At 37.5% G+C, this 26,703-nt stretch overlaps 2 protein-coding genes across 8 annotated transcripts; both read right to left on the reverse strand.

The window, feature by feature from the left end:
- Positions 1 to 6,590: 6,590 nt before the first annotated feature.
- Positions 6,591 to 12,122, reverse strand: LOC124430411 (protein regulator of cytokinesis 1-like). Of its 2 annotated transcripts, none has more exons than XM_046976945.1 (8): positions 10,345 to 12,122; positions 9,642 to 9,936; positions 9,084 to 9,216; positions 8,903 to 9,001; positions 8,695 to 8,835; positions 8,517 to 8,633; positions 7,239 to 8,291; positions 6,591 to 7,163 (listed from the first exon to the last, which is right to left on the reverse strand). In XM_046976945.1, exons 2-8 carry the CDS (start codon positions 9,659 to 9,661, stop codon positions 6,807 to 6,809), a joined length of 1,920 nt encoding a protein of 639 aa, XP_046832901.1. In that variant the 5' UTR covers positions 9,662 to 9,936; positions 10,345 to 12,122; the 3' UTR covers positions 6,591 to 6,806. The 2 variants fall into 2 exon arrangements, with proteins under 2 accessions (XP_046832901.1, XP_046832911.1); XM_046976955.1 differs by having other exon boundaries at positions 9,642 to 9,674; positions 10,345 to 10,449.
- Positions 12,123 to 13,105: 983 nt separating this feature from the next.
- Positions 13,106 to 26,703, reverse strand: LOC124430357 (diacylglycerol kinase theta). Of its 6 annotated transcripts, none has more exons than XM_046976792.1 (18): positions 26,390 to 26,703; positions 23,780 to 23,859; positions 23,604 to 23,706; positions 23,306 to 23,526; positions 23,050 to 23,221; positions 20,912 to 21,055; positions 19,257 to 19,388; positions 18,887 to 19,021; positions 18,687 to 18,804; positions 18,426 to 18,613; positions 18,090 to 18,302; positions 17,827 to 17,961; positions 17,443 to 17,617; positions 17,042 to 17,364; positions 16,609 to 16,900; positions 16,369 to 16,525; positions 15,896 to 16,003; positions 13,106 to 14,484 (listed from the first exon to the last, which is right to left on the reverse strand). In XM_046976792.1, the coding sequence occupies exons 1-18, from the start codon at positions 26,523 to 26,525 to the stop codon at positions 14,371 to 14,373; spliced, it is 2,946 nt and encodes a 981-aa protein (XP_046832748.1). In that variant the 5' UTR covers positions 26,526 to 26,703; the 3' UTR covers positions 13,106 to 14,370. The 6 variants fall into 6 exon arrangements, with proteins under 6 accessions (XP_046832748.1, XP_046832757.1, XP_046832766.1 ...); XM_046976801.1 differs by having other exon boundaries at positions 13,106 to 15,161; XM_046976810.1 differs by having other exon boundaries at positions 13,106 to 15,264.

A 26,703-nucleotide genomic window follows, 5' to 3' on the forward strand; every position in this document is an offset into this window, starting at 1 on the left:
TTTATTTTGCGAAAGAGTACGAAATCCGAGAAGTAACGAATTTTCTTGGAAGGTAAGAACCTTTGTCCTATCTCTAATCTTCGTAAACATGTCGTCAAATTTCCTATCGTTCTTCAAAATTGTCCAAGTTCATCGTTGGATCTACGAAGGATCGTTAGTTAATAAATCGCAGAAAGCGATTTCAAACAAGTGGTTTAACTCGAAAAGACGTAGCATCTCGGAGGAAAGGAGGTTGAAAGAAAATGCGTGACTTTTAGAAAAATGGGAGTCTACGAAATCATAATGGCCTCTAATACGTTCGATAGGACGAGCAACTTCCGAATTAGTCCTTTCTTCTACTCTCTCGCTTTCTATTTTCTTGGCGAGAGGTGGCGCGGAGATTCGAAAGGCTTAACTCGAGCTCTCGTTTCTTTTCCTCTCTTTCTCTCTCTCTCTCTCTCTCTCTCTCTCTCTCTCTCTCTCTCTCTCTCTCGATACGAGCGGCACTAATGAAAGGAGGAATTTTAATTTCGACGTTTACGCGGCTGGCAGATCGTTAACGTTTCTCTCGATAGCCTCGAGACACGCTCGTTCTCGAGTACCTCGTGTCAGGATCCTAATTAGATTTGTACGACGAAATCAAAGACACCGCACGCTGAAACTTTCCCCTATCTCGCCACCTTTACGAACTATTTTCTTTACGAATTTTTTCTCTTATCATTTTCTTCTATTCATCTAGGTTGGTAGGTTCTTTATTTCTAAAGTACTATATATATGTGTGTGTGTGTGTGTGTGTGTGTGTGTGTGTGTGTGTGTCTACTTGAATACGCAAACAACGACGTGGCCTAGTCGTAAAATGTAGAAACGTTTCTGTGCATTATCCTTTTTCAACGGGAAGAAGCAATCTCTTTAATGGCGCAGAACGAACCGAGACGATGAGCCGAAGGATTACGAAACGCTGAGCGTTCAACGACGCTTTTACGTCTTCTTTTCTCGTACCGGACGGACGGGAGCGACGGGCAGCCATTGTATCGTCTCCTTTATTCGTCGTTCTCGCTTAACGTTTCGCGGCCATAGAAAAAAAAGGAAGGATCCGATTGCATGCTGCGCGTTCTGCGAAGAAGATAACTCGCCGTTGGTGATGTGAATGACGACGGTGGTGACGACGGCGATGATCTCGACGATAATTTCGAAGGCTATCTTCGAGAAGCGAACACGTGGGGCGAGACACGTGCGAGACGAAGCTTCGAATGAATCGCCTTTTCAACGCCTTTCTTTTCCTTTTTTCTTTTCTTTCTTCAATTTCCCTAACCACTAGTGAGAGACGTGTATATATATATATATACATTTTTGTCCTCTCGTTAAATAAACGTCATTTGCCTTGGCAGCACAACGCCACTAAACGGCCACTAAAACGTTGGATTATCCAACGACGAGTCATCGTTCTTAACGAGAATTTATAATTTACCTCGTCAAAATCTTTAACGGATCTTCTTCGAGCGTCCTAGCCATTGCGTTCGTATGTCCAGAAGCATCCGAGTAACCCTCGAAATGATGTCGACGAGTCGGTCATTGCCGATGAATATCCTTTTATTATTTCCTTTCGTTAGGTCATGATATTTCTAAGCTCGTCTTTTTTTAGAACGTATAGAAACGTTTTTATAGGCTCGTACGTTTGATCGGCCCGCATTGTGAGAGTTAGAATAGTGGATCTGGAAGAGAAATAAGAAAGGAGAGTCGTTCTTTTCTTACGACTAGAAAAGCACAGCAACGGACAGCACGTAGCGTGGAAACGCAAAAGGGATTTGACGTCTCCATCTTCGATGCTCCTGGTCTTTCTTCTTTTGCTCTGCTCCTCCCTCCCTCTCTCTCTCTCTCTCTCCCTCCCTCCCTCCCTCCCTCCCTCCCTCCCTCTCTCTCTTTACCAGCCCTTCGTGCGGACACTAAAGCTGGTATTCACGCGAGATTTAGCACGGCAAGGATGGATACGGCTAAAGGCCTTCGGGCCTTTTCAACACCCACGGCCCGGACGAGCCGGCCATTTTGAATGTCTGATTTAACCGCATTTGTTGCTCTTATTTGGCGCTTTGTCGAGGGAAGGTAGTTTATTCCGTGACAAGTTTCACGGGCTGCGAGCCAAAGGCGCAGGCACCGCTACGGTCGGAAAAAGGAAATGTTTAAAAGTAAACAAGTAATTAGATTTCCGTAATTAACGGATGCGCGAGTATATCTCCGATCGCGTTAAAGTCTCAATTTCGTTCGATGTTCGACCAAGAAAGGAAGGAAGGCGATCGCAACAATAATTTATTTATACGATACGGATAGATCCGTCTATCAGATTTGATAGTTCTTTTTTTTTTTTTTTTTTTTTATTATTATCTCGCAATGTAAATTGAAGGATAAAAGAAGATAACGAGAATACGAAAGAAAGGAAAAAAGAGATGATCGTTGTCGAGACTAAAGGAGAAGAACTAAGAGCTCACGGTCGAAAGATCGGCTCGGCTTCGGAATCGCGTTTGTAGTAAGGATCGTAAACAAGGATAGTGGTCGCGAGTAAACAGGATCCACGTCCAATCGGGACGCCGACACCGCTGCTTAACACATGCGGTGAGAACAGTTCTCTTTCCTTTTACTTTCTCTCTTTGCTTCCTCTCGCGTTCTCCTCTGCCTCCGACGATCCTCTCTCCTCCCGCCTCTTTACGGCAAATACATGAACGCGTACATGCATACGCGCGCGCGCGAATACGTGTTTGTTCATCCGACACAGAAAAAGGACAAGAAGGAGTCGCTCTCGGAGATTCTCGAATCGAGATATCGGCGCCGCTACCCGTGTACTCTTCTACCATTCTAACCATCCCGCGTATCGGCAGAATCTGCATTTTTTATTCGGCAGCCCTCTTCTCCGTCTCCTCTTGCGTCTCCCTTTCGCGTCCACATTTCTTTTCTATTCGTATAATATTATCTCGGAACATTCGGAAAGATAACGAACAAGATCGGTTTAGGAAGGAAAGTAACCGTCTCGGCTCGTTTAACAAACGTAATTGAGAACTCCTCGCTCGTACACATGCGGGCATATAATAAATTTATGACGCCTTCCATTTGCCCGTTAAGACTTTGATCTCGTTAGCTCCGACTATATCGTACCGTTTGCACTACTATTATTCGAGATTCATCATTTTACCTTCGAGAGTAACGAGATTTAAAGAGCATCTATCGAGTACTTCGCTAAAGGATAGGAACCTAGTCTGTACCGGAAATCGACAAGTAGCGCATGATTCTTTCGGTAAAATTACTTGTTATTTCCTTTTACCTCCTTAAACGTTTCCTTCCACGGGAGGACGGACGGACGGACGGATGGCCTGACTCTTCGGGCAGGTGTTCGGCCGCCTCGGTCTGGCAACGACCACGTGCAAGACCTTTCTTGCGCGTCCTTTTTTTCGATTTTCGATCGAGTCTTCGTTAAAGGATTTCAATTTCGCACGTTATTGTATTTTTTGGTAATGCCAAATGGACGATAACTCGCTCAATTTATGATACGTTACCGTAATAAAGATGTATCTGTCGGTCTAAAGATGTCGGCCGGTACGCGCAGCATTAACCGCACCGCAATTTTTATCTCCGACGATCTTTCTTTCTCGCTTCGAACCGTTTTCTCCACGGTTTCCCTCGGCGCCCTCTTTGAGGCTCCGCTCTGTTCGGAGCTTCGAGACCCCTAGCTAAATTTCTCCCGCACAATGAACGCATCAAGGAGCTTTACAAATAATCTCAATGCGACACGATTATAATTAAGTAATTATTAGGCGTTAAGGGCAAAGATTTAGGAGAGAAGAAGGAAAAAGAAGATGAAGCAAATTGAAAAGTCTTTCGACTGGGAAAAACGTTCATCTTTGGAGCGATATTGTACAGGAAAATTAGCTCAGTTGAAAATCTGCAAGGTAATGGCACGTTTGTCCCTATGGTAAATACTTTTACGAAACGCGGTGTCTCTGAAGCCCTCTCTCATAACGTCAATCGATTTGTTGCCATCGAAAATTTGCCAGTTTGATTGTCAAACGTTAATACCGATTTTGAAAAACAACTTTGTTGTTGTAACGCGCACAGATACACAGAGTACCTGACCTTGCGCGCCACGAGTAAAACTTTTCTACGCACGCCAGGATACAGGACAGCGGATATGAAGCACGGCGACCACAAACCGCCATTACTTTCACGATCTTCTCTTTGGCTCGGCTACGCCCGAGGCAGCATCTTAACAACTTAATTTCTGCCGATAGAGAGAGAGAGAGAGAGGGAGGGGGGTGGGGGTGGGGGTGGGGAGAGCCGCTTCTTTGCTTCTGTTTTCTTTCCTCCTTCCTTTCTCTACCACTATATCGCTGTCCTCTCTGCCACTCTCTGCGTTCGTTCTCCCGGCGCATTATTTCACGAAGCAATGCGGGCCAACGTCTCGACGAAGCGCTTACGAGTAAGAATAATACACGTTTCTTTCGTCGCTCTCCTTTCAACGATCTCACTGAGAGAGTTATTATTACTTACTTACGTACTACTTGAATAAGGAAAAAAGAAGACTTCCATGAAGGAGAAGATACTAGAACAAGGACTATTGAGAATAATATGTAATGAGAAAAGATATAAAAGTTTCATTGATCGATAAGAGAGCATTCCTATCGAAAGGACGTATTCCTATTGGAAAGGACGCGTCGGTCGACGATTCAGACCAAAGAAGAAATTATATCGACGATTTAATGAACCGTCCGACTATATATCCCCCCGCGAAGCGTCCAAGGTAGCACCGAAGGCCCTTCTTTTTATCGCCCGAGATCCGTTCTTTTAGCCGCCGAGTCGCTTCGCTACATCTGCTGTGGCTCCGTTTCTCCCTCTTCCTCTCCCTCACCTTCACCATCTTGGCATCCTCCTTCCTTTATACCAAGCCAAGTCCGAGAGCGAGCAAACGAGCCCTTGAAAACCAGTTTGAAACTGTTTCGAGCGAGAGCTCGCTGCTGAGGAGGTGAACGACGAAAGGACGAAAGAGACGCCACCTTGGCTATTGGTAACGCTTCGGCTTGCCGAGAGAAGTTAAAATGAGAAGGAGAATGAGACACGGCCGTGGGAGGGGATGTGTGAACAAAGAAAGGGTAAAAGGACAGCGAGAGGGAGAGAGGAGAGGGATCGACCGATCCGGCACATCTTCATTAGTCCGCTTATTTCGATGGCGCGGGCATATCACCTACCCGCCTCCCCGCCCCCCCCCCCCCATTGAAATAATTTGACACATTAATATATCATCTTACCTATTCTATATATAATTTCCAACTTTTCTCGTTTCTTCTATCGTTCCTTAAACCGAATTTTCATCATTTGCCATTGTTATGCTGACGTCATTCTTACGTATGAAATCATCCAAATCATCTTTAACCATTTTTGATCTATCGAGATATGTCTTTTATCTTTTATATTTCTTTTTTTTTTTTTTCTTTCTGTTTCGATAAACCATCTCAGAGGATGTTGCGCAATATGTGTTATTCTCCCTTAATCTCGTTAAAAGTTTAAGATCAAAGTTTTCTAAGGACAATTAGCAACCAACCCAGCAAATATTACAAGCATTCAACATTTTCCACGGTATCTCATTATTATTTATTTTCAGAATTCATAAGAGAATAACTTTCACCGATGATCGATAATAAAAGTACATTTTGGAAATTTTGGCGAGTAGCAGATTTCAAACGCGCGCGCGACATTCGGTGAGATATATTTATTATTAATTGGAAAGTCTAAAGAAAATCAAAGTTGTTCGATAGAACAATATCGGTGGTGCGATCTAGCGGCAAGTGAAAGCATTAGATTTTGTTCATTTATATTATTCATTGGTCCCATGTGTGTCTATGTAATGGCAAAGTGATATCCGTAAAAATAATGGATGATCGATCGAAATTAATAAATACATGCTCTCCTATTACGAGAACTTACTTTCCGCAGAATTATTTGATCGATGTGTCGACTTACTTTGTATACGTACGTATGTATACGTAAATTTCTCGATATATCCGCGTAATAACTTGTCAAATAATCCATAAATATAAATGGACAAGTTTGACAAGTTTGCAAACTCGAAATGGTCCAACGACATAAAATAATAAAATAGCGCAGAGACATATGGCAGTGGAGTTTTAGACGGAATCGTCAAACGGGATCCTATTAATCATTATTCGACGCTTAATTTATAAACGCGTTGTTATATTTCTGGAAAATTCGAAGGATCGCTTTCGAGTAATTATCGCAAAAATAATATTATTACGAAGAAGCTTTATTCGTTATTAAACGTTTCATAATATTATAAAAAATTATGTTATATCAAAAATCATTTTTCTTTTCTCTCTTTTTTTTTTTTTTTTTTTTTCATAAAATACATAATATGTAATAATATCACATTATCGACACTGTAATAATATTTATGATCGGATATGTATAATTTTTCGAAGCAAATGTTTAATAACGCAAATATTAACACGAAGACTACACATTAATATACAAATTACAAATGCCAAGTTTATTACCCCCATTGGCTATGTAATATACATTAAATCATATCTTTCTCCCCCCCCCCCCACCCCCACCCCACCCCTCCCCCGCCCAACATACAAGCCCTAAACTTTAAAAATCTTCTTCTATAAATTGGAAATAATATATATATAGATATATATATATATATATGTATATGTATATATATATATTTACGTGGGTCCCAGAGTTGAAAGAGCAGCCCTCGCTAACGTAAAACACTAAAGAATTACATTAAATAGAAAATATGTAAATATTAAGGAAAGAATTTATCAAAATATAATAGGTAATACGTTCGGTGCAGTTGCGAGTTTCGGAGTATTATCCATTCTAGGGCTACGCGGTGAATTTCGAGTAGACAACAATGATTTCGACGTCGTATTGGACGTCGCGTTTACGTTATATAAATTCTTCCTTGATGGTTTGACGTGGATACGATTAGGCGTTTTTGAAATGTACGCGGATTGATCGGGCGGCAACAAGGAGCTACGCAATTCTTCTCTTTCCTTGAGATGTTCTTGGAATTGTCCATAGGTCATGTCAACGGTACGTATATTCGGGGACAATGAGATGGATTTTCTTTGATTGCTTCTACGTTTCTTATTCTCCGACAATATTCGCCTGGCAATCTGAAGAAATTCATTGGATCGAAATGAAGTGTGAAAAGAAATGAAAGGACGAAAAAAAGTCATAATTAAAATTACCTTCCCGCTTCTTCTAATTTTCGAAGCATAGGTTGCGCTACGCACTTTACCGGTGGCAACGTTCCGTCGCTTGGCCGAACTGTTAGGGGTCGAGCCGTAAGCTAATTTTCTCTTTGTCGACGTACACAAGGGAGTTTGAATGGTCGAGGTAGCAGTTGGGGTACGTTTCGTTGCGCTTGCCTTCATCGCGCACTTGTTGTCCTTCGCCACTTTTCTAGCATTCTTCTTGGTTTCCCTTTCGATATCACGATTTGCCCAAGATTCCGCCAAGAATTCTTCCAAGGAGAGGCCGTTAACGTAAAACGATTCCCCGTGCCTCGTCTCATATTCTTCTACCAAGTTATGTAACTGGGCCTCGATCTTGGGCAACTTTCTTTGTATCACTTTCCGTTCTTTCTCTTCCGCAAGCAATTGGCCTCCTCGATTATTCAATCGATCCGGATTATTAGAGGGATGTTCCAATACTTTCATTTTCGTCCAAAGCTTCTCTCTCTCCTCCAAGAGATCAAAAATCATTTTGTTCGTTTCATAATACTTTCCAATTTTTTCGCTCTCGAGCTCGTGCAGGGTCAATAAATCCTCTGTGTAGGTACGAGAATAAAAGGCGGTGAATTTTTTTCGCTGGGCTTCACCATACTTGCACATGTCCCACAGGTTAACCAATTCGGCTCTAACTTTATTGACACACTTGGCGATACGTGCCTTTTCCTTACAACGCGTAATTTCTCCATTAATCGCTTTCATAGTAGCTTGCCTGTATCCCGGATGATTGTTAAAAAATCCTTTGCGAAAATCGTTAGGTACATCGAGATATTCCCATAAAGCTATTAGCTCTTCCGTTATATCCTCGAATTCCTTCTTCGCCCTACTTAATTCTTCCTCCAATCGTTCTTGAAGGTCCTTCAACAATCCCATGTTCCCAGGGGTAAGGATAAAGTTATCGGGCTTATTACACACCATTTCTTCGAAATAAGAGGACGGATTAATTCCCAGATCATCCATCGTTTTGACAATGAAATTTTGTGCATTTTTAAATTCACCCTCTACGCGATCCTGAACGATAAAGAGAATGAATGATATGATAAGCGGAAGATTGATTCCCTTCCCTCCTCCTAACGCTTTGTGATACGAAAGCCAAATGTAAAATGACAAATTCAATGCGAAAGGAGAGAGAGAGAGAGAGAGAGAGAGAGAGAGAGAGAGAGAGAGAGAGAGAGAGAAGGAAAAGTAATAAGAACGTAAAAGTAATTAGGACCAATTATTAATGAGCGAGCAAACCTTTTCCGCTTCCTGTTTATCGATATGTAACTTAAAGTTATCCAATTCCTCTTCGGTTAAAGGTTTAGATTCGATTCCTATTGGGTGTACGCCAAGACGTTTGCAAATTTCATCTTCCTAAGGATTATTATTAACAAATATATACATGTACTATGCACATAGAATTAGGAGATTGTACCTTGAGCAATAATTCGTTTAAATACGTTTCACGTTGTTCTTTAATGCGCAACAACTTTTCCATATCCTGTCGCAGTACCTGGTGTAAATAGAACAAAGGTAGCATCTCGTATCCGCTCGCATCGATCGTTTCTTTCAATTCCTGCAATAAATTTCCAATAATATTATAAGAGCTTGACTAATTTTACATTACGAATTAAACAACATACCTTCGACAGAATAGTTGTATTTTGCATCAACTGCTTCGACTCTTCCAACAGCAATGTCTTCTTATACTTCAACTCTGATACCATATCATTAAATAACTCCTATTTTATTTTTTAAACATTAATTCTGCGCCTCTTCTTTCTTAACGCTTAAATAGACATTTCATTAAGGCCAAATTTTTACCTGTATATGATCACGCGCTGCAATGGTATAAGCCGATTGGGTTTCTTTATCGTATCCTATTTCGGTCCATATAGAGCGCAACTTTGTGAAATTATCACGTACCATCGCAGTTGTATCTTGCAATATCAATTCCCTATCAAGGTACAATAAATTGTGTGGAGGAAAAAATATAATTGATAAGTTGTATTTTGATAGCAAACGACGACGTGGGTTTCTGCCTTCGTTAAAGCGACTTAATGCAATCGAAGCAACATCGATGAGGCCATATATATGCACAGGTTAAATAATAATAACAATTGTCCTTCTTGACAAGCAACTTGTCAAAATAACCTTTTTCAGGTTAAATTTTCTTCCTGTCGAAGAACTATCATCTAACTTTCTTCGTAAGGATAGGAAAGGTGCAAGAGGAATAAATTATACGAAGGAGAACACACGTCGATTATCGCTGGCAAGTTTTATTCTTATCAAATAATAAGATAAAATCAAGCTTTATAATAATCATTGAATAAGGATCATTTTTCGTAGAAAAATAAAAGAATCTTATGAAATAATACTTACCATTCCTCTGAATCCTCCATCGCTACACCTTACCTAAAACAAGAGATTCCACGAAATCTATAGAATTCAACAAAAACGCTGACCGTTTTTCATTTGAATTAAAAGTAACAAAGCCAGCAGATTGGACGACACCTATCTTCAGGGCGGTAACCTTATAACTGAATTTCTTTCCAATCCAAGGACTCAACTCTCGGGGTCTCTTTCTATACGCTTTCGGCCAATGGCACTTTCTCACACCAAAAAATCCACCAATCATCGATCGACTTGCGATACACCTAACCAACGATGCTCTCCACTATTTATGCAAAAATTGTATTAAACCAAATTACATACGACTCCGTGCACACTTGTTTTCCCTTCTTTAGTTAATTGCAATGAAATATTATATATATATATATATATATATATATATATATATATATATATACATTTGTTTTCAATTTGGTCGAATACACACAGCGACGTCGTCCACCAACGTCTAATCTCGTGAAACAAACTGATCTTTATTCAACGAGATGAAAAATCGTTCATCTTTTTGTTATTTAGCTTGTACTGCAATTAATTGAAAATAAGAGAATAGATATTCGGTGCGATATAACGTAAGACAAGTCCGATAATAAACGACGATTCTTAATTCAAGAGGAATAATTTTTAATATATTTCCAAGTATGGCAACGGTAGTCGATCACATCTATACACGTACCAGTATATGGTTAACCAATCGGCCACCATATTGTCGCAAAAATTCCGATTTATTAGCAGGAACATATGACAGCAGTGGAGTTTGTCGAGTTAAACACGAAGAGAACAGTACCTCTCGATATAGATAGTCGTTAGATGGCGCCAAGGATATTAAAGAAATTCAATTTTTGCATAACGCAGTTTGGCCTGTTGACGGTTAGATGGCGAAATTTGTACTCTGTCTCTGGCGACTGTTATGCCTCCTACGGCAAGACACATAACTAATACCGCCACCTAAGCACACACGTGGGAAACCAAGAGGAACCAGAGAGAGAGAGAGAGAGAGAGAGAACAAAGACGCCGGAAACAAAAAAAATCCATTCATTCTTTCTTTGACTTTTCTTCCAATTAAATCTATTGCATACCTAACAAAGTTAAATAAATATATCTCAATTATTGCAAACTTTCTTCCTACATAATGGCTTGTCCATTCACATGTCTGCAAGATGGAAACTCCATCGTCTCTTATCTATATAATTGTAAAACTTTTTATCTTCCCACGAATATTTAATCAATTTTAATTTAAATTCTCGTTAGATGGAAACAACTTTCAGGTTGCAGCTCAATGTAATGTAAGCACGTCCTTATTGCATGAAAATTTGTCAAACGATCATATTATTACGTGTACCAATGTAATGTATTAATGATTAATATTCGAATGACGGTGTATTTGTTCATCGATAAAAGTAGCCATTGAGGAAACGTTGAAATGCGTTGAAATAATTTTGATCTGACATTCGAGTATAATTGTCAATTTGGAATGTTTGAGCGGCAAGCCGCTGTGATCAATATATAATAATCAATATATAAATAAATGTAGTGTAACATTTGTTTCGCATTTTTATATTTCTATAAATTTTCATTAGAATTGCGTTAAAGTTCTGATTACGTCTCGTACATTTTCATGCACTCGACCGTATGATGTGCATTACGTCAAAACTAAATATCTCTAAATGGGATAAAACTCTAATCGGTATATAGGTAGGTCATAATGAAAAAATTAAATCTAGTCTAATCTTCTTGTCTTGTCAATTATACTGTATTTAATGATACAAATATATACGGTATATAGAGCGCATTTTCCTTCGAATATTATTAAAGAATAATTACTATTTTCCATTCTTTTCCATTTATTACCACGGCAATGAGTAATGAGTTCAGAATTATCTCGTTCAAAGTTTTATAATATAAAATAAAAAATTCGTCCGCGCGGCCATGTACTTGGGGGAGGCTAACAATTTCATCGACGACGAGACATTGATCTATGATAAATAACAATTAATATACATACATATGTCAAAGAAGAATAATTATAATACACTTTGGTATAATTATGTTTATTTATAGTGCATTTATTGGTACAGTTCGAAAAATGAACAGAGTCGTAAGTTTTTTAGGTTGCACTATCGCGCTATTCGTTTACCGTAACATTAATAAAACTTTATGTTATTATTGGAAACATTTACGTATACACAGCTAAAAATACATAGCGTTGAAGGGCGTATCTTATCGATAGTCAAAGTGGATAATAGAATATGTCAGCGCTTTTACGGCGTCCTAAGAAGGAGAGGTAATGAATTCAGTCGTGATAGCTGTCTAGTAGCACATACACTCATTTATTATTATTTATTATTATTATTATTATTATTATTATTATTATTATTATTATTCTTATTATTATTATTATTATTATTATTATTCTTATTATTATTATTATTATTATTATTATTATTATATATATATATATAGATTGTACGTAGCTTATTATTTTTCTTCTTTTTTTTAGCTTTTTCTTTTTTTTTTCTTCTTTTCTATACTTCGTAGCGACAGCAAATATACTATATAATTTGGTCACAGGGATAAATATAATTTTCGGTCTACCGCAGATGTATCATTCACGCCGTAATACCGGATATTAGCGTGAAATAATGAGCCCCATAATCATCATTGGTAGATCGAGATCAAGAAAGGAGACTCGTCAATTATCCGGGAATGACAGTCTCCTTGGTGAAGTTTAGCGGGTCCGCTTAATAAAACGAAAAATTTGGAAAAAGTCCTTTCGATGAGATGCAACGTATTCCGAAGATTTTTATCGAAAACGAGACGGTGCTAAAGGTTTTTCTTTGAAAATCGACCGATCGATTACGTAGAGCGCGACCTATAAGCGCAAGATGAACGATACGTTAAGCACGCTCTTCTTTGATCGTTTTGCCTAACAATAAGTTGCCAAAGAAGCCGACTCTCTCTCACACACTCTCACTTGTTTTTCCTTCGTTCAAGCATCACATCGCAGATTACATTTCTCTTCTTTATGATTAATATCAGCAACACACGTCGCACTGCATCCATTTCTTGCGCTGCATTAGATGCCACCACGACTAGTTCCATTTTATCTCCTACATATATAATATTATTTACAACTGTTTGGCACCGCATTTTTGTCACTCCCAAAACCCATTCTCGTTCGCACAGGCACGCACGACGCACGCACGCACGCACGCACACACACACACACACACTTTCTCCCATTCTTTTCTCTTTACATAATCAACAATGCCATTGAATAGAGTCCATCGTCGTTCATCGGGCATTGCTACTCGATGTTTAAAAGGCGTGCTTTTTATGCCACGTGAGAAGAGGGCCATTTCGTCGTTATTATCATTCAACTTTGTTCATCGTTAAAATCGATAATTTTTCTTATCACTGGCTTTTTTAAAATGTACAACACGTATTCTCTCTTTCTTTCTCTCTCTCTCTCTCTCTCTCTCTCTCTCTCTCTCTCTCGCTCGCTCGCTCGCTCGCTCTTTCTTTCTTTCTGCTTTGACTACAATAAAGTGGAATGTTCGATCCACCGATGGCTCCGATAAACTGGAATATTTGGATTTATCAGAGCCAAATTTAGAACGTTATTAAGCCACCTCCTTAATGTTTTTGTTTCTTTTTTTATTTATTCATGTTTTTTTTTATTTACTTGTCCAATTCATAGCCCATGGCGCTGCTCTTTTACACAAGTCAAAGACGAATTGGCAAAGTGCTTTGCCTTAGAGCGACGCTACTTGAAAGTTGTTACATTAACTCTCTTATGAATTATTTCTAGGAAATTTCTAACCGCACCTGGTTTGTGAATTCCAGACTGCCCAGCGGTCAGATTGCGTTTATCACAACTTAGATCGTAATACTAATACGATATTATGTAAATATATTAATATTTTATATACATATATATATATATATATATGTATATGTATATTTATATGTATATATAACATATTAATAACAACTGATCTCTCTCTCTCTCTCTCTCTCTCTCTCTCTCGCTCTCTCACTCTCACTCTCACTCTCACTATCTCTATGCCTTTTTTGCGTCTTATATCGCAATACTCGATTCATACTGCCACAGATTGGTAAAGTACCATACTAAAGTAATATACATTACATTTGTGTGTCCAATCTACAAGCTATATAAACATAAATTGAACATTAGAAGCAAATATCTTACGATCTTCAATACTACTTTTAAAAGTTCGTGGAGGTAACATTATCGTGTGTTACTTTCTATTATAATTTGACTAAAAAAATATTGATTGACAAGCTACATACAGTGCTATGGTTATTAACATTCATTAATGAGATCTAGTTTCATCCTAGCAACATGTGAACGGACATTAAAGATATCACTGAGCTTCCTTTTTTTTGTCTTTTTTTTGTTTTTTTTTTGTTTTTTTTTTTGTTTTTCTTTTTCTTTCAATGAATCTTATCATGAGTTTTTATTTGAAAATCTTATCTACTTCCACTTGTTGAAGTAACTGCGTTGTAGTTATCGAAGTTATTTATGTTCGTAACAGCACAATCGTTACGGTGACGATTTCGAGGCCGCTTACGCACGTGTTATACGTTATCATCGTATAATCGAATGATTTTCGTGCGTGACTACGTGTTCCTGCGTGACAACGACATTGACCATCTTCGCACAGTACGATTTGTTCACTCAGAAGATCTCAGAATCCGGATCGTTCGAGGGCGCAGCCTGTAGTGCGAGCTGCATGCTGGATTCTGTATTACGCCGCTTCATTTTACCCTTGCTCTTCTTCAGCATCGTTGCCTAGGAAGGGACAGGATCAGGGGAACGCACAAAGGAGTAATCGATAGAAAGTTAATGGTAATGACGAAGTGAGAAATATAGATGTCAGAACTCAGGAAAAAAAGAAGATACGAAAATGATACATATATAGTAATAAAAAGTTAAAGACAGATAAATGAACGAAGAAAGAAAGAAAGAAGGAAAGAAAAAAAAAACGAAAGAAACGAAAGAGAAAGGAAAAGAAACATTATTCCATAAAAGCTAAGAACGTCTATCTAATAAAAGAGATGCGTGACTAATCCATATATATATATATATATTACGAGAAGCATCCAGCTGCAATTGGGCCAAGGGTATCGACACGGTGGTGATATATATATACATCGAGGTAAACGCATGCGTTTCTTTCGGGAGTCGATCGGAACAATTCATACATAGGAGGCCTATTTGTTTTTACGGGGGGGGTGAGATCGCACCGAAACTCCCCGTTCCCATGTACTATTTCTTTAGCACATCGAGGAGTCTAGGCGAGGATCGCACACCTCTCTCTTAAAAGAACGATTTATAATGACTGACTATTGGCAAGCTGCAGTATGGTTGGTTTACTCGTCCGTGCTCTTGCCCCCCTCCCCATTAGCAGGTAGGATCGACGGTTCGGTATTCCGACGCTTGATCTTATTTTTCTTCAACATGGTAGCCTGAAGTGAACAAAGGAACAAGGAATAATTAGTAGAGTGCGATTAGGGGAGGAATGCATGCGCTGACGGACATCGGCAGTCAGGTAATGCCTCTTTATGGAGACTGCGCAGAGAGCGTTACGAGATATTATGATAAGAGAGAGAGAGAGAGAGAGAGAGAGAGAGAGAAAAAAAAGAAAAAAAAAAAGACAGAAAAAGAAAGGGGAAAAAAAAGAGAGAGAGAGAGAGAGAGAGAGAGAGAGAAAAAAAAAAACAATATATCTATACTACCAACTAATATACATACATAGATGCTTCCGTTAAGAATCTTACGTGCCATATATACATACATATATGTATATGTATACGTATAGTGTATACACATAGAGGACCCCATTATTCTATTTAAAATCGAACAGGCTGAGTGAACGAGAACGGTGCGCAATAAAGAAGAGGTATCGCATAAGTCAAGGGGAAAGAGATATAATGTGTATAGAGATATAATGCGCATTAACTCTCGATAGGATACATTGAAAATACATATATACATATATATATATATATATATATATATATATATATATATATGTATATATATATGTATATATATATATATATATATATATATATATATATATATATGTATATCTAAGGATTACCATTGAGGATACTTGCATTCTATGTTATGTTACACCCAATCTGTCCTTCATTTTGCTGGAATTATGGGGTTTCGGTAAAGTTTCTTTCAAGATTACCTTTAATGCAGATTTTAGAACTACAATTTCTCCCGGACTCTGGACCCACGGTTCGCCATCTACTTGTACTGGTATATCAGACTGCAAACGTATTTTTATATGCCCACCCTACAATCAATCGATTTCTTTTGTAAACGCCGACGATGATGTGCAATAAGTAGATTATCTATTATAACCGTGCTGAGTAAGGTAGCTCAGCTTTCCCGAATTAAACGCTTATAGTTAGGTACGTATACGTACATATTCCTTGAACAATCTCCAACAATAATTAGATATGCATATAGGTAATACCTACATATAGTGCATATATAATTATAACTAATCTCCTCTAGATACATTCTAAATGATTATTATTTTCTTTTCTTTTGTTTCTTCTTCATCGTTTCATTATTATATTTTTTTCTCACCGTCACTGAGTGCTTAAGAGTGTAGCAAAAGATCTCGTCGTATCTATTACAATTAGTATCGTTTACCTGCGCTATCCTCATTGCTCCACGGAGACCAGACTGAATTTGTCCTAGATGCATGACGCCTGTAACTCCTACGACTTCCAACATACCATCCCAATGATTTGGTTTATTAAACTGATCTTCCTTATCTGGTCCCCAAGGATTCGCGCCAGAGCCCCAACTGTTAACAGATAAATATATATATATATATATATATAATGGCATCTTTGGTGCTCTCTTTGGATGTTTCGTTCAAAAAATTACCTTAAAATATTGAGAATAATTATTCCTTCGACTTGCGGCAAGTCCACCAGTTTGCCGTCCACCTCCAATCGAATCTGATTGTGCAAGTCTTTGCACGGCTTACGACCGACCATCTTACGTAAACCCATTTTCACGTATACACCCTTATTTCGTATTCTGCTATTGAACTTGTTAGGATTCTCCTCTCTTGCATTGTGAAAGTCTAAGCACAAGTCCGCATCGATCCCAAGACCGAAATAATTATTCATCACAAATATTTGCGTATTGTCCTCGCTGGTCGAGCTTGCGCCTACTATAAATATATTATAGGAGTTTCTTGTTATATACCATCGGATATGTACACACACACACACACACACACACACACACACACACACAGAGAGATGATAAATATTACGATGTATGAATTATAATCGTCTTATAATTTAATTACCTGCGGCATTGGTGCTCATTTGGCACTTGTCATCTTTTTCTTCTGGATGAAAAACAACCGTCCATCTGTCCAATATAATTTCTTCGGCGTCAATAACATCTCGCAATAAATTCAATGGATCCTCGTCGCCAGTATATCCGGATCCCCAGCATAATACTCTCGCCAAATCATTTCCCGTTCCTAACGGTACGATAGCGCAGGCGGGCGAAGAACATTCGCTGTCTTGGCCGACGTTGTCCAAACATTGCAAGACCCATCCTATCGTACCATCTCCGCCGCAGACTAAGATTCTGTAGTGCTTAATGTGACGAAAAACGTAAAGCCTGCAAAGTTATAAGAGTATATGAATAAATCGGCTCATTCACGTCACCATTATTTCTACAGACATATTTCTTACTGACCCAGGAAGTGGCCCGCCATTATCCAGATCAAACACTTGAAAGGGATTTAAAAGTTTACGAAAGCTAGATATCAACTGTAGCCCTTGGCAACCACCAGATTTGACATTCACAAATACAAGCAAGGGTTGAACACCTGATGGTACCATACTCGGTTCGATACTTGGCAATAACATAACTAAAATGCAAATCAACGTATTCCGATTATTTTTCTTACATATCGAAAGTCGCGTGCTCCACGCTTAATTGTTTTTTTTTTTCTTTTTTTTTTCTTTTTTTTTTTTCTTTTTTTTTTTTTAATTATTTTTATATTTTTACTTTTTTTTTTTTTTTTTTAAATTTTATTTACTTATTTATTTTTTTTTTCTTAAGTTAAATTTTATATACCCAGAAGATGTTTGTCTTCGTATTTCGATTCGCGCAAAGTGTACAACGCTTTAACCGCTTTATTCGAATCTTCGTATATAATTACCATCGAACCGTATTCGTAGTAAATTGGGCCAATGGATGAGAATTTGTTTTCTATAGAGAAAAAGGAAAAAAGAAAATTGTTGTTGTTGTTGTTGTTGTTATTACGAAACAGAGGAGTACCTATACAAAATTAGATATATAGAAAACTATTTTATAACTATCGTATGGTATCGCGTTACCTTTTCCTAAAAACTCGGTCAACATATTTTCATAAATTCGTTCCGAAAGATTCGGTGGCAAGTTACCCACGAATAGAGCCAGATTGGGACCGTGGGGATCTTGTTTTAATTGTAAATAAAAACGCATCAATTCCATTTGCCTAATGGAATCTTTACCGAGCTGTTTAACTATATCCCATGGCTTTTCCTCTGGCGATAAAACACGGCCGGATACTAAAAGGAAACAAAAGGGTTTCTAAAATAAATGAGAATATATTGTACCGTAGTGATTGAATAAGTGAGATTTAATCGTATGAGAATAAAGATGATAATTAATAATGTCGAATTTAAACGCACCGTCGCGATCCAGGAGAATTTTTCTACATCTGTAGTCTTCGGAATTCGCACTTTTTAAATTAAACCTCTGAAGGGATTCCTGGATTAAATCTGTTATCGTCGTTGTTTCCGTTACGGGTACGATGCAGAACGACTCCGATATTTGTAACTTTCCAGGATAGACTCGCACTTCTCCGCTTTCATTATCCCTTGAAAATAATGATCTCTTTCGTATCGTTCTATCATTCAATTATATCCATTTAACAATGAAAATGAGCTTACTTAAATCGCAAGAAGACTGCCGGACGTTTGCCTTCTTTACGATTCAAGGTTAGAACTGGTGTCGGATCGCACAATTCAGTTTCTTCGGTGGCGTACAAGTCGGTTAAGTAAAAATTGCCTGGATAAAAATAAATATTTTCTTAATCGATCATATAAGGAGTTTCGATAGTATAACAGAATAATAAAGCATTATTACGTACTAGAATCTTTCGTGATATGAAATGCACGAAGTGCGGATGTTAAAATTTGTTCCGTGGTAGCTTGTCTAGGTATCGTGATTACTCGACATATTCGACGCCTCAAAGAGTTATTACCATCGTACACCTTTATCATCTCTAAATCATTAAAATACACGATCAAAACGATATTGTCAGATATGTGTAATTCTTTATCGAAATCAATTATATCGAATATTGTCGATTGATATTGAATTTATTTATTTTGACAAATACTCTACATGCGTACATACATACACACGTACGTAGGTACGTACGTACGTATGTATACACGCACGCACACAGAGAGAGAGACAAACCGTACAGGTATAGGATTTGCGCTTGAATAAAATACCTTCGTCGCCTCTCTCTTTATCTTCCTTATCTTTAGTATATCGTGGATCACGGCCATGCGGACCTTGCACAGGCTCGTCGTTATCGCGATACTTGGCATCACCACTGCTAAATTCTTCCGATATGCTTCTTGCTACAAACAAAAAATATCTTCCTTTAGATAACATTCCTTTTCTTCGTTAGACATACCATCGAACATTAGACAGATATGGCAATACACATCTCCTTCGATAATAAATTCAATGTTAATAGATCTTGTATTGTATTACTCAGATAACATTAATGGTGTGACAAGAGTTATTTAATATGATTAATAATATTGACGGAAAAAAAAGAAAAAGCAAATCCGCAGATAAGATAGATATTAATTACTTTTCATTGATTCTCAATCTCAATAACGATAAAACGATAAAGCATACACTTAAGAAAAAATATTCATGTTTTTCAAAATGATTCTTGAAGAGCGTATGAAAAAGGCAACGGATGATAGATATTATTTGATATTTGCGTTGTCGATAATAACAAATAATAAGAAATTTAGGAGATGCTTGTGTAAGGAAATGAGAAAACAATTTATTGAGAAATATATAATATTATATCGCATTCTTATGCGACAATCGTTTAATCGTTCTTAAAGAAAATGACACACACCTCTTACCATCGAACATTTACGATGGATTTGTAGAACACACATGATAGGAAGAATTATTCAGTAGCATTCTTGTACTTCATTTCACTGCATAGTAGAGTGATAAGCATCATGGATTTTTCACATAGCATCCAGCGGGCTGAGTGTGACAGTGCATGCACTGAAGCGAAACATATGTACATACATGCTAAAACGAAAACAATAACAAAATAACAACATTCATCAAAATCTGTATAGCACAACTTTCGAATGAATAAAATATTATAGGTATATTTTCTTTCTTTTTTTTTTTTTTCCTTTTTTTTTCGTTTTTTCTTTCATGTACCTGCACTTTCATAAAAAAATATAGATATGTATATGTGAGACATTAAACATTAAATTTAATTATTAACAGTTGAATATTTCTAATCGATTCTTATTTTTTCACGAACGATCTTATACCATTTCTATTATTTGGATGCATGATTGCTTATTAGCGACAAATATATAATGTAAAGTAATAAAAACGTAAACTTTCACGCGCACGCACATCAGTGTGTAGAAATAATCGTGAATAGTTATTCGAAATATTACCATTTTTATTTGTCCTGTTTGCAAAGTATGTTCGGTCATATGTAAAAAACGGTCAGTGGAAGAAACAAAACGATATGCAAGAAGCAAGTAAAACATTTGCCATATATCAGACAAAACAAAAATATCATATAATAACAGCATCAACCATATGATATCTCGTATAAATGCTATAAACTTGACAAATAATAAATGTACACATGTGTGTAATTGTGTGTGTGTGTGTGTGTGTGTGTGTGTGTGTGTGTGTGTATGCATGTTTATATATATATATATATATATATATATATATATATATATCGTATGTATATACATATAAAGAAATGCTAATAGCTACTATATAATGATTTATCTTCCTTTCTGTTTTGCGCTACAGATTTTATAATATTGAATATGCTCACACAGATGAATGTCTGATGATGTAATATTCTAGATACCTCGAACATAAGGAGGGGAAGCATGACAATTTCCATGGCAGCTACGTGGCAAAACTAGTGAAAGGCGCCTCAAAGCTTCTGCTAGGCGGCCTGCAGCCCCAATTTGTTCACTCTCAGCGAAATCGAATTGCTCTCCGATGTTATCTTCAAATAGAAGCAAACGGTAATCCGAATATTTTAATAATTAATTTGAATTCTACAAGATTTGGCTTTTCTTTCAAATATTTCTCCTATATTGTAATGTGTCAAAAAAGCTTGGTGTTACGAACGATCATTTAAAGGAAATATGTCAATATATGTGGGGGTTCTCACTTTACAATAGCTAATCTCAAATATTATCGATATTAGAATCCTTTATATATTAACAATATCTATCATTTTAATGTAGTCTAACGAAAATATGAATGTATAAAAAAAAAAAAAAAGAAAAGAAAAAGAAAAAAAAAAGAAAAGAAAAATATGTATCGCTCGCCAGTTAATGTCTTTGCGCATTTGGTTAATTTACTTGCATTTACTTGATTACGACATTAGAAAAATTGTGAAAAAGGGTAACTAACAAAGTGAATATCCATTAAAAGCACCATGAAAATAGCAACTATAACAACGACAGCAACGGAAGCCATAATGTTTAATATGTAAGTAAAACGGAATTTCCAGTTTTTGTTATTTTGTATCTCTCGCGATACATTTTTTTTGTTTACAAGAGATAACTCAAAGTGGCTTTCATTCATAGTTTTATTTTATAACATTTTAAATTAATAAGATGACTCATTCGCGAGCGTTTATTTGAATCATACGTCTAACGAGGGTAAGGTGCCTTATGTCAATACTTGAAGTAATGATAGTTGAACTTTGTTAAATCTTATCTTAAATCTTATCTCCTCTAATCACTTTCGACGCATATAAAAGTATATATTATATATTGTACTATATATTGTTAAACGTTTAGGCTAGTCAAAAAAATGCCTATAAGAAATTATTTCATCCGTAACTGATAATAAAATATAATGCTGCAGACATACAGTGATAGGCATTCGTACAAAGAAATATTCACCTATAGTTACCTCGTATGGTGTTAGATTAATTTATGGAATCACATAATCGATATGATACATACATACATACATACATACATACACACACACACATATATATATATATATATATGTGTGTGTGTGTGTGTGTGGTGTGTGTATGTGTGTATATATATATATATTTAATACAAATATAAATAAATGCAAATATTTTTACCATATCTATCTGTTTCTACGAACAAAAATAGAAAAACTTGTTAAATATATCCTACAAATTTAATATCGCATGCTATAGAAAAGTAGATATATTATCTGCATGTGTAGATGTATATGCATATATACACATACACATATACAAACACATATATATATATATATATATATGTACATGCATACTTACGCGCGTGTGTGTGTGTGCGTGCGCATATCCATATATACGTATGTATGTATGTACGTATGTATATTTGTGTGTGTATATATATATATATATATATATATATATATATATATGTATGTATGCATATATGTATATATAAATGTAAATACGCTACGAAGGCTCTTATATAAGGGTATCTTATATCGAGATAATATCATGCAAAAAAATTGATAAATAATTGGAAATATTGTCATTGTAAACAAACATTTGTATACACTTCATATATGTATATGTACCTATAGGTATATAAGAAAAAAAAAAAAAAAAAAAAGAAAAAGAAAAATAACGAAAACAAAAAGAAAAAGAAGATCGAAAAATAATCAGACCAGTTTACATACTTTCAGAACAAATAGTATGATGCCATTATCTGTTATCTGAGCGTAATACGATATTATATTTCATATATACTTTTTTTTCCAATATATTTCACGACTAATCGACGAGGTCGAATTTAGCTTGAAGAATAAAACGTAATATATCTAATATAATATTATACATACATATGTATAGGTATAATGTTTAATGTTTTATTATATCATGTGTCTGTGTTCGTTTATAACGATTCCATTGTCGTAATAATGTTGGTAGGCGAGTTGCTTGATCGCTCAGCTATCAAGTATGGATATATCATATATGCGGCTATGTATTCTTATAAGGGAAACACTTACGGCAGGAATACTCACGCGCCAGGATTTCTTTACGACGCACTTCTACTCCGATAATAGCTTCCATTGGTACCTCGGTACGTGGAATACTGACGGCATGAGGTGGTAGATAAATTGATTCCAAATTCCCAAACGTACATTCGGAGGGAATGCTTTTGTAGCAGAATGCGTGAGACTGAGGGATACGATATCGCATATGATAATATAAAATTATTATACCTAACGAATGGTAATTCATTAATAGAAAGAGAGGCATTACCGTTACGCCGCACCATTCGCAACGAAACCCAGAAAGGCACTCGGCAGAGAAGCAACTTTTCTTGCATACGGCACATTTGGAATTGCTCGGAAGATTTCCTTCTCGCCAATGATGCGTATGTTTTACAGCAGCCAAATCCTTTCCAGGCAAATAAGTTGCATTTTCTTTGCAGTCTGCCACAGAAAAGTCCTGACATTCCGTGTGCACAAAATACTCGCATACTGCAAATCAAAGTGTTAACCTTAAATCTTATTCCTCCAGCTTCTCCTCCAGTTCTATTGAAAACAAAGCAACTTACTTTGGCAATGTATGGATAGATTATCATCCAATCGTTTCCGACAGACGTTGCAGAATTTTCTTTTCCGATGTACCTGTTCGGACCAACAGTGTGCGACCGGGTTCTAAGGGAATAATTTTCCAGTGTGCAATTAAACATGTAGTAATATAGGGGAGAAAAGAAAAAGAAGGAGATACCTTAATCAGGCTTGCCGCGATGCTGGAGCAGGGAGACACGACGGCCTTGAGACAGCGGTCGTGCACCACGAAGTTGCAAACTGTAATGGGAAACACGATAGTAAAGAAATTTAAGGCTCCTACTCGCTCGTAATATCATCACTATCATCGAACGTATATACATATACGATAGATAGGAAGATTTATAATGCCTAGGTAGAGCCATGTAAATCTTTCGATAATTCCTGATAAAGGTAGAAACGAATGATTCGGTAATTGTATCCTTAACATTTTATTTTTGCAATCGAAATGATTTTCATACGATCACGTTGACCGATCGAAAATCACGCCGGTTAAAGTGGTTAAAGTAATACGCGCTAAGCGCGGACGAATTACACGCGAACGTAAGACGCGCGGCGCCGGGGATTGACAACTTGCCGTATTAACGTTGATATTAAAAGTCAGAATGGATAACGATCGACGGATTATGAACGTAGACGATTATGAACGAGCATTTTATAGATTCGATCCGTATTCATCGGAGAAAAATCGTTACAACTTGTAAGAAGAAAGTAAAAAACCATATAAACGTTCAAGAGATATCAATTTCTAAGCATACTTCCGGTTTTCTAAAAATATCTTGTCCTTGAAGACACCTTACGCGCAGCACATACGTCGAACCGATGCCGCCAAAGCTATGTCTCCTTTTTCCCCATTATTAGCGCGCATAATCGGGTCAATGAGTTTTCAATCGGGAAATAATTTTCGAAACGGTTTTTCATCCGCGGAGAGCCGTATCTCTCGCGCACTTGAGATCGCGAGATATAGACTATTTATATGATGATCTATGTGACCGACTGGGCAGCAAAAAATAATGTCTCATCGACGATGAATTTGACCAAGTACATTAGGATCGATGTATCGATCCGTGAGTGCTCTTCTATTAATTGTGCCTTGAATCGTATAGCCTAAATTGAATCTATGCGTCGAATACCACAAGAAAAATAATTATCAGAAAAATACATTTTTACGATCGAATGCGAATAATATTTCTCTAATTTCTATATTACTCCTTTAAGATGATAATATGTCGCCGATAATAATGTAACGTTTGCCTTCGTCCACGTTGGTTTGCATAAACTTTCCGCTTTTTTGCTCCACGTTTCTATTTATCGAAGGGAGCTAGAGGATAACGCGAGCGGGACGGAAGGAAGTATCACCGTCGATGAATCTACGCTAACCTTTCGTTCTACTTCATTGGTAATCGAGTTGCTTTTTTAAAACAACTAACTAACTACGTGTAAGGGAGGAAGAGAGAGAGAGAGAGAGAGAGAGAGAGAGAGAGAGCAAGAACGAGAGCCTTTTCCACCTTTTTGCTCGTCGTGGCGAGCCCTTGCTTCCGTCCGCCACTCCTCTCGTATTTCGAGCTCGCCTTTTCTCTCTCTCTCTCTCTCTCTCTCTCTCTCTCTCTCTCTCTCTCTCTCTCTCTCTCTTTCTCGGCCTTCAGCTACCCCACACCATCCCCCACGATCAATGCTCGAGAAAAGACCGACAAAAGCACCATCTGCCGTCCGTTACAGAGGGTTTTCCTCGACCAATCTCGATCTATGCAAAGATCCAGTTATATTTGTCAAAAGAACATATCAAGAAAAATGTAATTTTAAGTAAGGATTGTTAGAAAAAATATCACAGACGATCGGTATATTTCATAAGTGACGATGATATAGATGAGAACGAATTGCACCTTGTGTGTCGGTATATAACGTATTCGTTGATTGTTTCAAATCGCGACATTCCATTTAAATAATTTCAAATCTTTTTGATATCGAATATGATTATAAAAGAATGAAGATGATTGCAAAGGAGAACAAAAAATGGAAGAATATCGACAGAATACGCAAGAGCTTGATAAAAAAACGAAGAAGCAACGGGGGCGTTCGATCGCATTAACCGAACGGCACACGTATATCGATCGCGTCCCCTTTCGCCATCTGTTTTCCGGAGCTGTAGGAGCAGCTTGAGAGAACACGCTTCGTCGAGGAGAGATTCTCGAGATGGATGGATGGATGGATGGATGGATGGATGGATTGAAAGATGGATGGATGGATGGATGGATGGATGGATGGATGGATGGATGGATGGATGGATGGATGGATGGATGGATGGATGGATGGATGGATGGATGGATGAATGGATGGATAGATAGATGGATAGATAGATATATAGATAGATAGATAGATAGATAGATAGATAGATAGAGAGAGAGAGAGAGAGAGAGAGAGAGAGAGGGAGAGAGAAAGTCGAGGTCGCTTCGCGGCTCGCTCGTCCAAAAATATACGATCGTACCGTCTCCATCGTCGACACGTTGTTCTTATCGAAGACGGTGGAAGGAAAGCCAATGTTCGAGCATTTCCCGATGAAAAACTCTTTCTCCGGTCTATACTTTGAATCGATAAGTTTCGTTTGCAAAAGTCGAAAAGAGGGGATAAATAAGAAAAGATAAAGAGATCCAGTGTTATTTCTTTCGAAAGGTCTCTCTATCTTTCTCCCCCTTTCTCATTTCCATAGGCGTAACATGATAATACGATAGACATTATGGTGGAATGATTTTTGAAAAGTCGAATTTCGTACCTTCGCAGATGTACCCCTGCTGAATGAGGCCCCAGAGCATGTCCGTGCAGTTGTGGCAGTACGTCGGTTTGTGAAACGTCTTCTTACTGAAACTGTGCCCATGGATGGCTCGAGTTTCGGCCGAGACCGACGCCATGTTCCCCGTTCCACCGCGGCAACTCTCACGCCAGATTTTCACCGTGAAGCTACACAGGGCGCGCCGTGCAAAGACGACGACGACAACAACAACAACATAATTACACGCCGAGTACTACGTGATCTCGAAACCGTACGCGTACATAATTGCGTTGGATCAAATGCCGTCGCGGCTGATT

This window comes from Vespa crabro, chromosome 1 (assembly GCF_910589235.1).
Source record: "Vespa crabro chromosome 1, iyVesCrab1.2, whole genome shotgun sequence".
In the NCBI taxonomy this organism is placed as follows: Eukaryota; Metazoa; Arthropoda; class Insecta; order Hymenoptera; family Vespidae; genus Vespa; species Vespa crabro.

Excerpts from the sequence above, each read along its gene's own strand:
- LOC124430411 (XM_046976945.1), bottom strand. The coding sequence starts at position 9,661 with ATGGAGGATTCAGAGGAATG. Across the intron at positions 9,002-9,083 it reads CAGCGCGTGATCATATACAG|GAGTTATTTAATGATATGGT; the intron begins GTAAAAATTTGG and ends AAAATAAAATAG. Across the intron at positions 7,164-7,238 it reads AAATTAGAAGAAGCGGGAAG|ATTGCCAGGCGAATATTGTC; the intron begins GTAATTTTAATT and ends GAATTTCTTCAG.
- LOC124430357 (XM_046976792.1), bottom strand. The coding sequence starts at position 26,525 with ATGGCGTCGGTCTCGGCCGAAACTCGAGCCATCCATGGGCACAGTTTC. Across the intron at positions 23,707-23,779 it reads TCGCGGCAAGCCTGATTAAG|AACCCGGTCGCACACTGTTG; the intron begins GTATCTCCTTCT and ends TTATTCCCTTAG. Across the intron at positions 17,365-17,442 it reads AATGGCGGGCCACTTCCTGG|GCTTTACGTTTTTCGTCACA; the intron begins GTCAGTAAGAAA and ends ATAACTTTGCAG.